The 16,701-nt window shown below is 36.7% G+C and overlaps 1 protein-coding gene across 3 annotated transcripts in view; it reads right to left on the bottom strand.

Moving 5' to 3' along the window:
- LOC108086354 (DEAD-box helicase Dbp80) overlaps positions 1–16,701 on the bottom strand; it is a 46,504-nt gene that overhangs the window by 6,229 nt on the left and 23,574 nt on the right. For 2 of the 3 annotated variants that reach the window (XM_043208478.1, XM_043208479.1), the window contains exons 7-8: positions 16,303–16,404; positions 7,259–7,394 (exon numbers count right to left, since the gene is read on the bottom strand). In XM_043208478.1, the coding sequence (XP_043064413.1) occupies positions 7,259–7,394; positions 16,303–16,404 (238 nt within the window). Of the gene's footprint in view, positions 1–1,088; positions 1,593–1,660; positions 2,010–7,258; positions 7,395–16,302; positions 16,405–16,701 lie in introns of those variants that run through there. The other variant, XR_006245621.1, reaches the window with a different exon arrangement.

Below are 16,701 nucleotides of genomic sequence, written 5' to 3'. Positions count from 1 at the left end.
GCGAGGAGCAGAGGCGCCTGGAGGGAGACGCTGAGGTCGGCCAAAACCCGAAACGGGTTGTAGTGCCACCTAATGAATGAAGTGCGTTAGATCACACGATCTAGGCGGCCAATTGACCGGACCCAAACGTGAAATAAACTGTTCACCGAATGCACCTGAGAGGTTGGTCCATTGTTTCACGTGCTGTGTGGCATGTGGCTTATTGGAACCACATGTCATGCAGGCCAAGCTCTTCCATTTTGGGCAAAAAAAAGAGCTATCATTGCACGGTATCGCTCTCCATTCACCGTAACATTACAGAGCACTCATTTTAAAGTAAATTTCAATGATTTGCAACCACTGTTCATTTGTTAAACGATTCATGGTTAAAATATAAGCCTAGCTGAAAATATATACCAGGGTTACAAGATAAAAAACTAGCGTTATCTGTAAAAACTAGGGCTACAAAGGAAAGTTGCTAAAAAATCACCCTTTATAATAAAAAACATCGCGTTATAATTTATATCCAGACATTTTTTCGATATCTCAATTATGATGCTGATAAAAAAATATATTTCCAGTATGGGTGCTAAGTTGTCTTCTTCACTGTGTTGCAATCTTCTGACTGAAATCATAATACGCTCTGCAAGGGAACAATAACCATCGATATATTTTAATAAAAAAAAAAAAAGGCGAAAATATCAGTCAATTGTTTGTTACGAAGATAAAAATAATCTTGGGAACATGTGGCATATTATGTTATTGATGCGGTTTATGTTTGCAATTTAGTCTAATTGATTGGCAGTTTTACGCAAGGTAGTCGTTAAGATTTCACTGACTATTATAACACGCTGTACATATAAAACTGTAATATTCAAAATTTTGATCTTATTTGAACAGAAAAGAAAACTTTTTTGCTAATGACCAACCTCCTCTTTTATGCTGATAGATAGTGAATTTTCTCTGTGAATGTTTTTATTCCGTATGTACCATCGTGCACCAGTTATAGTTCTCACTATTTTAGATTGAGCTCTCTGCATTACTTCTAGGTGGCTCTGAGCCATATTTTCAAATTAGTTTGAGAACTGCATTGTACAGAAGTACCTTACCTTGTAGTCCAATTTGAACGGAGAACGGAAATTTATTAACCAATGTAGGTTTCCCGCTTTTAATTTTAACTGTGTTCTCTTAGCTTCGATGTGTTTTCGCCAAATAAGCCTTCTATCAAGGTGTACTCCAAGATGTTTTACTTCAGTTGTTTGTGGAATATCAATGTTGTTTACATATGGTGGGGGACAAGTTTGTCTGTTTAGGGTAAAGGTGACGTGTTTGCTCTCTTGCTCGTGAACCTTTATGCGCCAATCTGCTAGCAATTTCTTTAAAAGCCCGAGATAATCTGATAAATTTTACGTTGCTCTTATGGGGCACCTAGACCGACTTAGAATGACAGTATCACTAGATACTGGGTTGTTATAAGACTGGTTGTCGGAAGGTCTGCTGTGTAAATTATATACAGCAGCAGCTTCAATTGGATGGTATTCAGAGAGAGTGTTCTGTGGAAGCAATGTTTTAATTTTCTAAATCAAGCCGTCCATCCAAAAGCGGTCGAAGGCCTGGGTGACATCCAGAAAGACTGTGAAACAATATTCTCGACTTTAAAAGTATTTTAAATGTATATTACCTCGGAGGTTATTTGGATTACTTGTTCAATGGTCCCGTGTTTCTCGCGGAAACCAAATTGGTGGCTTGGGATAACAATATGGGCCTTTAGGTGTTCTATTTTTTTTAGGATATATTAAATCGTGTCCTGGCACTTTCTTTTTCTTGAGCCTCTATTTCTCTTATCACTTCTCTTGAAGGACTATGATAGGTAGGGTAGCCTCTATTTGCCGCTATTTGTTGTCCTCTCTTCGTTGCTGCGATATGACTTTCCCGTTTGTGTGTGTAATGGCGATTCGCTTTCGATTGGTGGACATATACCCGATATAAGATTTCTACAGTGGATATCGTGTGCTGTTTGGGGAGAGATGCTGCAAATAGGACAAATGAGATCGATTATTTTCATCTTCTAGGGCTGAGCGTAGAAGTTAGTTGGCTGTTTTAAGCCACTCCTTGGAGGCAGGCGATCTATAGCTTGCCCTCTTTCTCCGAAGCCTTGTCTTATTGCGTGGCAGTTCGTTGGATATGCCCAGAAGCTCGACAATTGTTATCACGATTACAAGCCGGTGTATTAGGGGTGGAGTGCTGAGCAGCTAGTGACATAACAACAGACACTAGATCTTCAACTGAGCTATCAATCTCTTCTTTTTGGTACATATTGTAACTTAATGCCATCACAAAAGAGACTCCCGGGGTCGTGATCGATGGTATATATGGAGAATAGTTTCGGGTTATAGGATTTCAAGCTGCAATTACACTCTTTATGGACAGGACAACCTTCGCGATTACTAAATTGTTTGGCATAGTGTTCTCCTTATTTATAGGGCAGGCGTTGAATGTGCAGTAAGTTTTCGTGTGACCGTATTCCTGGCCATTTATGCATAGTATGGGTCCATTTCGTGTGTGGGGTTCCCCAACGGTGATCTTAGAGTGCACTAGATATTTCAGCTTGTAAATTGGGTGAACTTCATTGTTTTTTTTTTAAATGATTACTTTCCGGCGCCAACTCTACATTGAACATTGGCTGTGGAATTTTTCGTACCCTTGGAGAGCAATAGGGTATTATAATTTCAGTCAGAAGTTTGCAACGCAGTGATCAGCATCACGATCTGAATCGAAATACGTCTGTACGTCTGTCCGTCTGTCCTCCTGTCTGTTTCTACGCAAACTTGTCTCTCAGTTTTAAAGCTATCTTGCTGCAACTTTCCCAATAGTTGTGTAGTTATTGCACTCAGTATATAAGTCGGAACGGGCCGGATCGACCGACCATATCGGATAGCTCCCATACAAGAGAATCAAATAAAAAGTCGGATGCAAGCAATTAAAGAGGTATTTCTAAATTGTCAGCAATTCCAAAGCTTTTTGAGCGAGATCAGTCATGTCTCAATGCCAACACGGATTTATGAAGCGCAGATCTACTACAACAAATCTTTTAGAGCTCACCTTCTTCGTGATAAATGGCTTTAGAAATCATTTTTAAACTGATGTCATTTACACAGACTTCAGTAAAGCATTTGACTCTGCAAATCACTTCCTATTGATTCGCAAACTTGACATGATAGGGTTTCCAGCAGATCTTTTAAGTTGGATTTTTAGTTATCTCAGTGGCCGAAAGCAAAGAGTCCTTTTCAAAAATTCCTTAAGTAGTCTCCTCAGAGTTACCTCTGGTGTACCACAAGGAAGCCATCTCGGACCATTACTTTTACCTTGTTTATTAATGATCTTCCATCGATCATTGCGCATTCCAGCGTATTGGAATTTTCAAAACTGGGGTCACGACAATTTGCTGAAATTAAACAGCTCGAAGTGCTAGCTGATGACATTTTGTCGAGTCAATCCGCATAATGTCACCTATTCGCTAAGTGGTAATGCCTTGGAAAGAATATCGCTTGTTGACGATCTTGGCGTCCTCTTGGACCCTAAACTTAAACTAAAATTCTGTCCTCATATTTCGAACATGGTCAACAAAGCTAGGGGAATGCCTGGATTTATTAAATGATGGTCGAAGGAATTTGAGGATCCATACGTTCCCAATATTTTTTTTTTGGTCCGACCAATCCTTGAGTTTGGGGCACCCGTATGAAGTCCCCAATACGGAGTTCACGCTGATCGTATAGAATCAGTCCAAAAAAGTTTTTTAATTTTTGCCTAAACTGGAATGCAAACCTATTCCTACCCTCCTATCCTAATAGATTGCTCCTTATTAACTTGCCCTCCTTTACTAATCGTAGAACGATGCTTGGTACTATATTTATTCATAACCTTATACGTGGTGAAATTGACAGTGCTTACTTGTTAAGTAGACTAAATTTCTCGGTTCCAAATAGATTTACTAGAAATTATGTTCCTTTAGTTTTAAATCTTTGTAGACTTAATTATGACGTGCATGAGCTTTTCAGGGTACTTTGTTCGGACTATAATAGACTGTATTCTATAGTATCTTCTTGTGACTCTCTGGAGCTCCTAAAACGATTAATGCTAACATTTCTGGCGTGAAATTAGATCGTTTAAATTTTAAAATTAAAATAAAATTTAACTTTTCTTTCCTTATCTTTCGTCTTTAATTTTTTTCTTTATTCTCTCAAAATTATCGCGAATCGTGACGTACGATACACGGCTGTCGCCCCTCGGTCGGTTGGGGGGATTGTGGGCCGTGGGACTAGCGCGCAATATTTAAAAAAAAAAAAAAAAAATACTCACGCTGTTGTTTTTAATCAGATCGACTTGATTTCTGCCAGATGACGTTTTCCAATTTGATCAAAATCGGATAACTCTTTCATATAGCTGCCATAAGAAAGATCGAAAGATCGGTTTTTACATTCAAATTTCGCGCTTCGCTTGTGAAGTCAAATATAATCGTATCTGGCAATGCTGTATATCGTTTGAAAGGTATTGACATCACCTTTAAAATGACATATAGTTTACCTGAGCTTCCACGTTAAAAAATTATAATCGATTGAAATGGAGTTCACAAACGCAGAAATTCGGGCAATTTGAAAATTTTATTTCGCACAGGGAAAAACTGCTGCGGAATATCGCAGACAGATTATTGCTGTCTTAGGAGATGACAAACTTTCGGTTCAAACCGCCGAACAGTGGTTTAGGCGATTCCGAAGTGGCAATTTTGATACCGAAACACCCAAGCCTTCCGGACGACCAGTGACCGTTGATACGGATAAAATCATGGAAATAGTGGATCGATATCGTCATGACTATTAGAACCATCGCAGAGGAGCTGCAACTAAGCACGGATATAAAAGGAATTATCCATTATGAAGTGTTGCCCTATGGCCAAACCATTGATTCTGACCTCTACTGTGAACAACTGGAGCGATTGTAGATTGCACTTGAACAGAAGCGGCCAGCCATGGTGAATCGTAAGGGCGTTGTGTTCCATCATAACAACCCCAGGCCCCATACATCTTTGGTGAAGCGTCACAAACTACGGGAGCTTGGCATCCACCCCAAGCGATTAAGGTATGCAGAATGAAATACGAACAAATTGTGCAATACGAATAACAAATTTATTCTATGTCTGACAAAATTCAATTTTTTATATGTCTTTTAATAGATCTTAAGCTATTTTATAAAAAATATTCATGACCTTAGCGAACAGCTTTCTTTAGATTTTCGGGTACTTTGCGCATAGCCTCCTGAATTCCCTTTGTATCAATTTTAGCAATCTCCCTTTTGATTTTTAATTTTAAACAGTCGATGTTTTTTGGTTTGTAATCATTGCTATATACATTTCTTTTCAAATTTGCTCAAAACTTTTCAATTGGTCTTAACTGAGGCACGTTGGGAGGGTTTTGCAGCTTGGGCACAAACTCGATGCCCAAATGGTGTAGGGCCTCCAGTGTCGTTCTGGCATAATTAGCAGATGCTAAATCGGGCCAAAACACCGTATTATCATTAGAATGATATTTATCAATAAATTTTTTAAGTTTCGGAAGACATTTGTCTTTGTATTGCTGCGCATTCACAGCTAATCCTGCCTTAAAAAACACAGGATCGCTTATTCCACGCTCATTAATGGCCAGCCACAATAAAACCTTTTCAGGAAACTTTGTTTTTGTAATTTGAGTAATATTTTCTGGTGGTTAAGTATAAGGGAGCTTAAAGTAATATTTTGGAGTCCATTCATGACCCTCCATTGTAAAATACGTCTCATCGTCCATTATGCAAACTTTAGAACTGCTTGCAGAAAACAAATTTCTAGTAAGCGCACGCAGCCTCTGTTTAATAGTCTCTCTCTGGTCATCTGAGACTTTAGGAACAGTTTTTTTTGAATATTTTATCACTCCCATTTCTTTTATATATTTTTTTACAGTTTTGTCGCTCACGTTGTATTTTTTTGCCAGCGCACGATACGATTTAGCTGGGCGACCCACAATTTCAGCCTTTAATTTGGCTCTAACTTGAGACTTCTGTAGTGCACATTTTTTTCCGGAACCAGGGTCTATTTCCATTTTTTTACACTCTGTATATCCAAAATACCTTTATAAACAAAAGTTTTCTTGAACCCCATAGCCGAAAAGTAATGAAAAATTGCATTTTTTGGCTGAAATGGGTTATTTGCACAATATGTGCAAATCAAATTTCGACGCTATGCTGTGCTCAAAGACATTACCGCGACTAGTTTCATTCAAGAAAGGTACAATTTGTTGTAATGCAAGCTGGAATAGTACTGTTAGTTATCGTGTGTTTTGTTTATCTCTATCATTTCTAATAAACTTTTGCGAACATATTTAATTTTGTTCGTATTTCATTCCGCATACCTTACCATCTGTTTTTGGCCATGCAAAATTTTTTCGATGGACAAAAATTGAGTTCAAGGGACGATTGTGAAAATCGAATCGCCGAGTTTTTTGACAGTAGGGACAAGCACTTCTTTAGGAGAGGCATATACAAGTTACCATCAAAATGGCAGAAAATCATCGAAGACAACGTTACATATAGCACTTAAATCGGTCAATGCTAACTATGTTAAAATCATCGTCAAAAATCAATAAAAAAAACCGGTATGCCATTACCAAACAACCTAATATTTTTCGATCTTTCCTATTGAAGCTATATGATAGAGTTATCCGAGTTCTATAAAATTTAATCCGAAATTTAATAGTAGTTAGAAAACGCCATTTGGAAGAAATCAAGTCGATCTGATCAAAACCAATGGCGCGAGAATGTGGGAGCTATTCGATATAGTCGGCCGATCCGGCCCATTCCGACTTATATACTGCGTACAATAACTACACACCTTTAGTGTTCAGCAAGATAGCTTTAAAACTCAGAGAGCAGTTTACATAGAAACAGACAAGAGGATAGACGGACAGGCGTATTTCGATTGTGATCGTGATGCTGATCAAGAATATATATACTTTATGGGGCTGAGGTGTCTCCTTCAATGTGTTGCAAACTTCTGATTGAAATTATAATATCAGCATAGCAATTTTCAAAAGCGGATACGGTAATAAAAGCCTTCAGTTAGGCAAAAAAAATTCTTCAGATTCTGTACCGTTTGTTCGAAATAAAGGTGTTTTCGTCCCGACTTGTATGGCACACGTTCCAGGCCGTTTTAAAATAGATACAATTTATAAATAACTTTTATTGTTACACTTACATGACAAAATATTATGGCTTGCCCAATACTAATGCAGCCATAGATGTTTTGAATTGCGGTGTATTTTCCATCCTCGTTGTTGCATTGAACATAATATTGTTTAATGTTATCAAGAGATTCTTCTTCTCGCATTAATCTAAAAAATTTAAGTTTGTAATGTAAATTCAATGTAAATTTTAGTTAATTAATAATGTAAAATAAATACGAATAATAAAATAGGGCAACATAAATTAAGCATTGTTTAATGTTATCACAATATTCTTCTTCCTGCCTTAATCTTTAAAGTTAAAATGGATCCTAAATTCCTGTAAATTTAAAAGAGCCGTAAGCAACCAAAAGGTTTAAGATTAGGCTTGCGCCAGGTTTTGCTAGTCGGGGAGTCACTCCTTATTCCTAAAGAAAGGGGAGACGGCACAGCTCAGAAATGAAAACTTGGCGGGATAGTCAAATGTTGTAGAAGGTGTAGGTGCTGTGTAGCTCATAAGCGAGCTGTAAGCGGAAAGGGAAGTGAACAAGAGCTGAAGACAGAAAGTTGTCGGAACTCGGAGGCTACAAGGATAATTGGATAATTGGGCGTGCGCAAGAATCTTTTAAAGGAGTGGTTCCGGACTCTGGAATCGGTGGTGCCGTGTGCAAGAGAAAAAAAAACAAAAATGAAGCTTATATACCGTTGCAGTCATTAAAATATGCCGAACAAAATACATTAAGGGGGAAATACAATTAGAAATTTTTTTTTTTCGAAAAATTTTTTTTGGATTAATGTACTCTAAATATGTCTGGGAATAAGCCTTTAAAAGCATAAAGCCGTCCGGTACTTATTTTCAAAGTTATACGCAATTTAGTGAGGGTGTGTCATATGGCGGACATGCACAAAAGTAAACTTTAAACGCTTCTCCTGAAAAGTAGTGTTTTCAAAGTCGCCGTGCAATGTACAGGTCATAGATTTTATTTTAATCGAATGCGGTTTTTTGCATTATGTTTGAAATTAAATTCCCCAACCCATGAATATAACGGTTTTTCATATTTGTTTGTTATAACATGTTTTTTTTTTACAAAGTCGAAAAAAAGCGGTTTTTTTGAAAAAATTTTTTTATTTTCAAATTTTTTAATGGAAAAATAATTGTTTTCAAATATGGAATAATTCATGGTGTTCGCTGTACTTTTAAGTTTAAAGCCCAGTTGCTGTTTTTTGTTTAAGTCGTGATCCTGCACCTGGAGACTGCACGGCGCAAAGTCCTTCCCTAAAAACACGACTCCACATTATTGATCATAAATGGGCTTAATTACAATATTTTTCAAAAAACTTGACTGATTTTTATTGCTCAATAATTACCTAATAACATGCAAAAAGAATCGATAAGATTCATTTAACACCCTACTTGCAATCCACTCCCAAAGATAGCCCTCATTTCAGGCCTTCTAATTGTATTTCCCCCCCCAAGGCTAAACAACATCGAATCTATGACTATTGTTCTATTTATTTTCCATATTTTCAATTATTGTTCATATGACAGCTATATGATATACATAATTGCCCGATTTTTATAAAATTTAATTAAAAATTAAAGAATCGTTAAAAAAGCAGAAATTCCAAAAATCATGATTGTCTGATGAAAAACAACGATGTTATCAAGTTATTTCCGTTAATTCCCGACAACATCCAATAAACCACCTTGGTTTAGCAAGGAGTTTTCACGGCTTAGGAATTTCAAGTCCAGACTTTATAAAAAATATAAAATTTCAGGTTGTCAGTCTGTTTTTGGAAAATACTCCCTTAATCAAAAAGTTTCCGACTTTTATTAATAAAATCAAAAACACAAAGTTATTCATCAAAATCAATATTGTCCCCTTTAAAGTAGGGGAACGTTGTCAGGGTTGGACCGTTGTCAGGCTTGGGCCATCTCAATATTTTGGATATTCGTTCTAGTACCATCCGTTTTGTGGGTGTCTAGAAACTTCTATCGTTCACTTGAAACTTTTCACGTGACTACTTATTTCGGGATTTCATTTTTCTACGTGTCGTTGTTCTGTGAAAAAAAAGTGCTCGAAAAAGTTTTTTTTTAACCTGGCCGAAAAGGTGGAATAACACAAGATTACAACGTGTCATCCGCAAAGTGAGCATAAAAATACGTTATATAGGTGTTATATTACAAAATACATACTAAGATATAGTTTCATTGATAGATATAGTTTGGCTATATCATACCATAATAGATTAATACCGCATGTCGTCAGGGTTGGGCCACTTTTGTAGTCAGGCTTGGGCCATCATAATTTTTATATTTTATTCGTGTATTTTCGATTTTTGTTGTAATATTTAAGTTTTTTGTAGCAAAAATATGCAAAATAAATTAAATAGATTTCCTTGAAAAAATATTTTGATGGATTGAAAGAAGATGAATCATTTTTATCTTTTTCTTTAGTGTTTCTCGCTACAAACGAAAAACAACTCTGAATAATTTGATATTTACTGTAAAATCCCAAATAATTAAATAAATGAACAAAATAATGTCAGATTTACCTGAATTCAATTTTATTCCACCACGTTACGATATTGTCAACGATTTTCTGAAGGTGGCCCAACCCTGACTACATGGCCCAACTCTGACTACATTTTTTTTTTTCAAACGCCTATAATTTTTTTTGTTTTTGTTTTTTTTTATTCTCTATTTTTGGTGAACACTTTCTCTTGCTTGTACCTTTCCAAAAATGTATAAACTTATTCTAAATTGTCATTCGTTCAGAAGTTATGGACATAGGTCAAAATATGGCCCAACCCTGACAACATTCCCCTACTCCCCATAGACTGCAACGCACTTATGCCAGCGCTTGATCCAATCCTTAAAACACTTTTTAAAGTCAGCTCGCGGTATGGCCGTCAGAGCCATCTTCGATTTTTCCATGATCTCATCTCGGCTGCTGTAACGCGTTGCGCGGAGCGGTTTTTTAAGTCGACTGAACAGGTAAAAGTCGCAGCGAGCCAAATCCGGGGAATTCGGTGGTTGTTGGATGGTATTGGTGCTGTTTTTAGCCAAATGGTCACGGATAATTAAGGCATTATGAGACGGCGCGTTATCGTGCTATAAAATCCATGAGTAGTTTTGCAATAATTCTGGCCGTTTTTGGCGAACAGCTTCACGCAAACGACGCATAACGCCCAAATAATATCCCTTGTTGTTAGTTTGACCTTTGTGACTGTGAGCATTGCCTTCTTTTTTGACTGAAAACGACGTGGTTTCTTTGGTCTAGGCTCATTCGGTGAACGCCATTCACTCGCTTGATGTCTGGAATGTGTGTCATACTCATAAACCCACGTCCCGTCTCCCGTAATGATGCGTTTGATGAATGTTGAGTCGGATTCAGCCTTGGAAATCATGTCTTTGGCGACCTCAACGCGATCCATTTTTTGTATGAAATTCAGTTCTTTTGGCACCAACTTTGCAGCGACGCGTCTGAAACCCAAATCATTAGCCAAGATATCTTGAACGGTTCCAAAAGCAATGTCCAACTCCCCTGCCATCTCTCTAAAAGTCATTTTGCGGTTTATGGCCATCCAGTCTTTGATTTTGCCGATGTTTTCGTCCGTTTTTGAAGTGGATGGCCTGCCAGAACGGTCATCATCGTTGATGGAATTACGGCCACTTTTGAACAGTCCATGCCACTCGCGAACTGTTGTTAGTTTCAAAGCATTGTCACCGAAACACTTCTCCAACATTTCCAAAGTAGTCAAAACATTAATTTCATTTTTAACACTAAATTTAATGCAAATTGGTTGCTCTTGTTTTCTATCCATTTTTTTTAAATAAAAAAAAATCGAAGACACGAAGACAAGGTTAATGTAAACAACACAAAGTAACTTTGACAAATGTCAATCGATGACACTGAAAATTGGTGGGAATATAAACAACAGTTCTACCAATCTGGGAAAATCGTTTGACTGGGAGCGCCACACGGTGGCAAAGCCGGGAACTTTTTGATCAAGGGAGTATATAAGAGCTCGGTCAAACTTTACAAAGATTATTTAGTTCGTTGCAAGTCCAAGTTTTTACGGGATCCTAAAGGGTTTTATAATATTATTAATTCTAAGAGCAGATCATGTTCCTTTCCGCCTTCGCTTTCGATTGAAAGTATGACGGCTTATACTGATCAGGCAATAGCCGATCTGTTTGCCCAATTCTTTCAAACAACTTACTCCACAGTGTCTCATTCAATTGAGCAATATTCATACGCCATACCTAAGTCGAACTTAATATTTTGTCCTTCTTTAAGCGAAAGCTTCCTTCTTTTGGATCTTCAAGGTGTTACACCAGTTTACTCCCCAGGTCCTGTCGGGATTTCTGGGTGTGTTCTTAAACACTGTGCTAATGCATTGTGTAAACCCCTTCTTAAGCTGCTTACCCTATCCCTACAAACTTGTCAGTTTCCCCTTGTTTGGAAGGAGTCATTTGTTATTCCCCTTCATAAAAGGGAAACAAGTCGGCTGCTAGCAATTATAGAAGTATTTCTAAGTTGTCAGCAGTTCCAAAGCTTTTTGACCGAGTAATAACTCCTTACTTGCAGCACCTTTGTAGATCAGTCATATATCCATGCCAAGACGGATTTATGAAGCGCAGGTCTACTACAACAAACCTTTTAGAGCTCACCTCCTTCGTGATAAATAGCTTTAAAAATCATTTTCAAACTGATGTCATTTACACAGACTTCAGTAAAGCATTTGACTCTGCAAATCACTTCCTATTGATTTGCAAACTTGACATGATAGGGTTTCCAGCAGATCTTTTAAGTTGGATCTTTAGTTATCTCAGTGGCCGAACGCAAAGAGTCCTTTTCAAAAATTCCTTAAGTAGTCTCCTCAGAGTTACCTCTGGTGTACCACAAGGAAGCCATCTGGGACCATTACTTTTAGCTTGTTTATTAATGATCTTCCATCGATCATTGCGCATTCCAGCGTACTTATGTACGCGGACGATGTAAAACTGTGTCTGCAGTATAATGAATATTTCCGTCATTCAAACCTTCAAGCAGACCTAAACAATTTTCAAAACTGGTGTCACGACAATTTACTGAAATTAAACAGCTCGAAGTGCTAGCTGATGACGTTTTGTCGGGTCAATCCGCATAATGTCACCTATTCGCTAAGTGGGAATGCCTTGGAAAGGATAACGCTTGTTGACGATCTTGGCGTACTCTTGGACCCTAAACTTAAATTCTCTCCTCATATTTCAAACATGGTTAATAAAGCTAGGGAAATGCCTGGATTGGGCATTCCGTATGGAGTCCCCAATACTTAGTTCAGGCTGATCGTATAGAATCAGTACAAAAAAACTTTTTAATTTTTGACCTACGCCGCCTAAACTGGAATTCAAACCTAATCCTACCCTTATATTCTCATAGACTGCTTCTCATTAACTTGCCCTCACTTACTAATTGTAGAACGATGCTTGGTACTGTATTTATGCATAACCTTATACGTGGTGAAATTGACAGTGCTTACTTGTTAAGTAGACTAAATTTCTCGGTTCCAAGTAGATTTACTAGAAATTATGCTCCTTTAGCTTTAAATCTTTGTAGATCTAATTATGACGTGCATGAGCCTTTCAGGGTAAACACTGTGCCAATGCATTGTGTAAGCCCCTTCTCAAGCGGTTTACCCTATCCCTACAAACTTGTCTGTTTCCCCTTGTCGGGAAGGAGTCATTTGTTGTTTCCCTTCGGCAAGCCGAGCTTCCTTTCTTGTTTTTCCATTATTTATGGCAGCTTTATAATAGAGTTATCTGATTTTGATAAAATTTAATCCGAAATTCAATAGCAGTTAGAAAACGCCATCTGGAAGAAATCAAGTCGATCTGATCAAAAACAACAGAGTGAGAATTTTTTATTTCATTCTCTAGTATGGGAGCTATTCTATATAGTCGGCCGATCCGGCTCGTTTCGACTACAAGTCGTGCAACAACTACACAAATTTTGTGAAAGTTTCAGCCAGATAGCTTTAAAACTGAGAGACTAGTTAACATAGAAACCGACAGGAGGACAGACAGACAGACAGACGGACAGACGTACATACGTATTTGGATTCTGATCGTGATGCTGACCAAGAATATATATACTCTATGGGGTCTGATCTGTCTCCTTCACTGCGTTGCAAACTTTTGATTGAAATTATAATACCCTTTGCTTTCCAAAAAAATCACATTAAAATCTCACGAAATAATCATAAGAATTTCGTGATATTTCTTATTCAATAATCTCGAACCATCCTCTGTGTATGGCAGAAGCACGTGGTGGATAAAATCTTTGATATCAGTAATCGATTTACCTGGTGAGATATAAATTGAGACCATAATAAATTTTTTCCCATAAGCCAGAGAGCATTCTGCAGCACACAAATTCCCAAAGGAGGATGTATGACTAGAAACGAATTGATGGTTACGGGCATGAACGTCATTATGTTTTACCACAACTTGTTGGAGTCTATTTACGTTTTGATATATACCTACACCGACCGCTCTAACATTGGGTCTCTTGTATTGTACAATCAAAGACTATAGAATATCAAGATGTTGCATGACCTCAAAAAAATCGTTCTATGGTGGGTCTTGATATGGAGACCCACATGACTTTGCACTTTTAAAGGCAGCTAAGACCATATACTCAATTAGTTCGCCGCGCTTCATGAAGCCCGGTGGTGTTGTGGTAGATGCTATGCCTCGTGTACATGAAGGCCCGGGTTCGTATCCCCGCCGAGCCCAGCCATATCATAAATTGTTTTTTTTTTCTTTTTTTTTTGTGTAAATTATTTAATTATTTTATTTTTACATATTTTTTTTTAATTTTTTGTTTTTATAATTTTTTTTGCGTTCATGCAAGTGGTGAACAGCCTGATACAATTACTCGGCAAAATCCATAGTCCCCTATTTTAGCTTTGACAAGTAAGTGTGAGTGAAACGGCTACATACAAGCAGGCACGCACTGAAAATAAGGGACCAAAACCGAACGCCTTCGGCAAGCCGAGTGGACTACCTTGTATAATTGTATCATGGTGAGCAGCAAAATACCCTAACACGCGTATGTACACGCGCATGTGTGAAAACTTAACGTCACAATTATCTGAATAAGGAACATTATTAATATTGCACCTATGAATTCTTTAATTTAATTATTATAAACGAAAAATTATGATTTAAATGAAAATTAAAGAAAATAAAATAATAATGCTTTACAAGTCTGATATACCCTTTTACTATTGTAAAGTGTATAAAGCCCGATAAACTGAAAATTGCCAGCTGTGAACAAATTCCCAATTTGGGAACACGACGAATATTAAAAACGAAGACGAAAGCCGAAAGCAGCAGTTCGTCGTGTTTCTATTTTTAGATTTTCCCTTTTTACCCCGACCGACCGCATCATGAAGCTCGAAACAGAAACGAAAATTTTTTTGTATGGGATGCAACATCTTGATATTCTATAGTCTTTGGTACAATGCAACCAAAATTTGTAACATTAACATGCCTGTCATCGTCAAGCCAAGTTTCGGAAAGCAACAATGTGTCCGAATTTTTTAGAACATTACCTCGTAAATCTGATTCATGTTTGTTAACACTTTGACAATTGAATGAAAATATCGTCATATCTCCTTTTTCACCTTGTTTTGGCACAGAAATGATTTCGGCTTAAGGCAGGTTCTCACCTTGTAGGGCCGAAAAATGGACATTTAAAAAAAAAAATTGTTTTGAGAAAACGGTTAAAGATAAAAAGTTGAAATTTGTAAATTTATTTGAAAACATATTTATTTTGCGAAAAAAAATTTCAAAATTGAAAAATCAAAAAAGCGGCGGGAGGGGGGCGTTCCTTAGTTGCAACATTTCGGCAAAAAGGTGTCCCGCTTACGGAAGTGATTAAAGTGTACAGTACTGTGCATAAAATAAACTAGGATCAGAAAAAAAATATGAAAGTTGCAAAAGTTATTAGCTTTTGAAAACAAAATTTCGATTTTCGCGCTTTTTTTCTCACTAATTATTTTCTCAATTAAACAGTTTTCAATATTTTTGGATAATCCTAGTTCATTAGTTAAAGGAAACAATTAGGAACATTTAAAAAAAAATTTGATGACGATTGGTTAACCCAACCGCCTTCAATTACTTCCGTAAGGTCCGAAAACGTGGTTCCGAGATAAACGCGTTTAAAGTTTTGGCTTCCAATGGCCGGTGCTCGACACGTGCTCCATGTAAGGGCCTGTAACTTTTGTAATATTTTAAATTTGGATTTAAAATTTTTTGATAACATTTTCGGAGCAAATATCTATACGATAAGCCAAAAAAAAAATTAATTTTTTGTTTGCCACAAGGTGAGAACCTGCCTTAAGGGGGGTAAAGTATTAAAGGCCAAAAAAAGGGGCCATGTTTGATTTTTTTTGCGGCAAAATGAGTAAGTTTATTTTATTGAGCTTAATTACATGATATTGTTTAACTTTTGTAGAGTATTAGAAAAAAAAATTATTAAAAAATATTAAGAAATAAGCCTGTGGCGGTTAATCTTCCGAAGCGCCTAAAGAAAAAGTTGTTTTGCGGTGAACATCATAGGGCGTTAACGGATCATCTTAAAAATAAAATGTGACATGCGTTGTAAAGATAATGATTTTCCCGAGGTAATCAGGAAGAGTTTTTTTAAAATTTATTTTTTGTCTATTTTTGGGAGCACTTGAAAGTGAAAAGTGCGATTTTAGCTTCAATAATCGCTGTTAAATTGTTTTTTAAAATTAGAAAAAAATTAAAAATTAAAAAACACTCTTCCTGATTACCTGCGCATTTATGTTGAGAATTTGTGTTAAAAATTGACTCAAAAAATAGAAAAAAATCTAAAAAAAAAATTTTTTTTTAAAATAATGGAAAAATCGTCATAGCTTCGGTGTTGTTTAGCCTTTATGTATTTTGTTCGACATATTTGATGTCTGCAAGGGTATATCAGCTTCGGATTGCCGAAGCTAACTTCCTTTCTTGTTTGTCCTTTATTTAAATTACCAAAGTTTATAATTAATATGTGATTACCTTATTATAGTAGGATCTGTAACAATGAGACGAGCAAAATCCATAACTTCTTTATCATATGTCGCAGAAAAAAACAACATTTGGCACTGCGGATTAAGCATTCTGTAATTAAAGAAAATAGAAATAAGTAAACAATTACCATAATAGCTTGTTAAGCCCTTGTAGAGAATATTTTAATATTAGTCAGAAGTAAGCACAGTGAAGGAGACACCTCAGACCCTTATCATCATCACGATCTGGATCGAAATTTGTATGTACGGCTTTCCGTCTGTCCGACTTTATAAAATTTAATTCGAAATTCGACAGCCATTAGAAAACTCAATATTCCAAAAATTATGCTTATCTGATAAAAAAAAAACGATGTTATTATTTGTTTTCCATTAATTCTATATAGATTTT

This window comes from Drosophila ficusphila, unplaced genomic scaffold (assembly GCF_018152265.1).
Source record: "Drosophila ficusphila isolate 14025-0441.05 unplaced genomic scaffold, ASM1815226v1 contig_470, whole genome shotgun sequence".
NCBI classification, from domain to species: domain Eukaryota; kingdom Metazoa; phylum Arthropoda; class Insecta; order Diptera; family Drosophilidae; genus Drosophila; species Drosophila ficusphila.
This window is presented reverse-complemented; position numbering and strand designations above follow the sequence as displayed.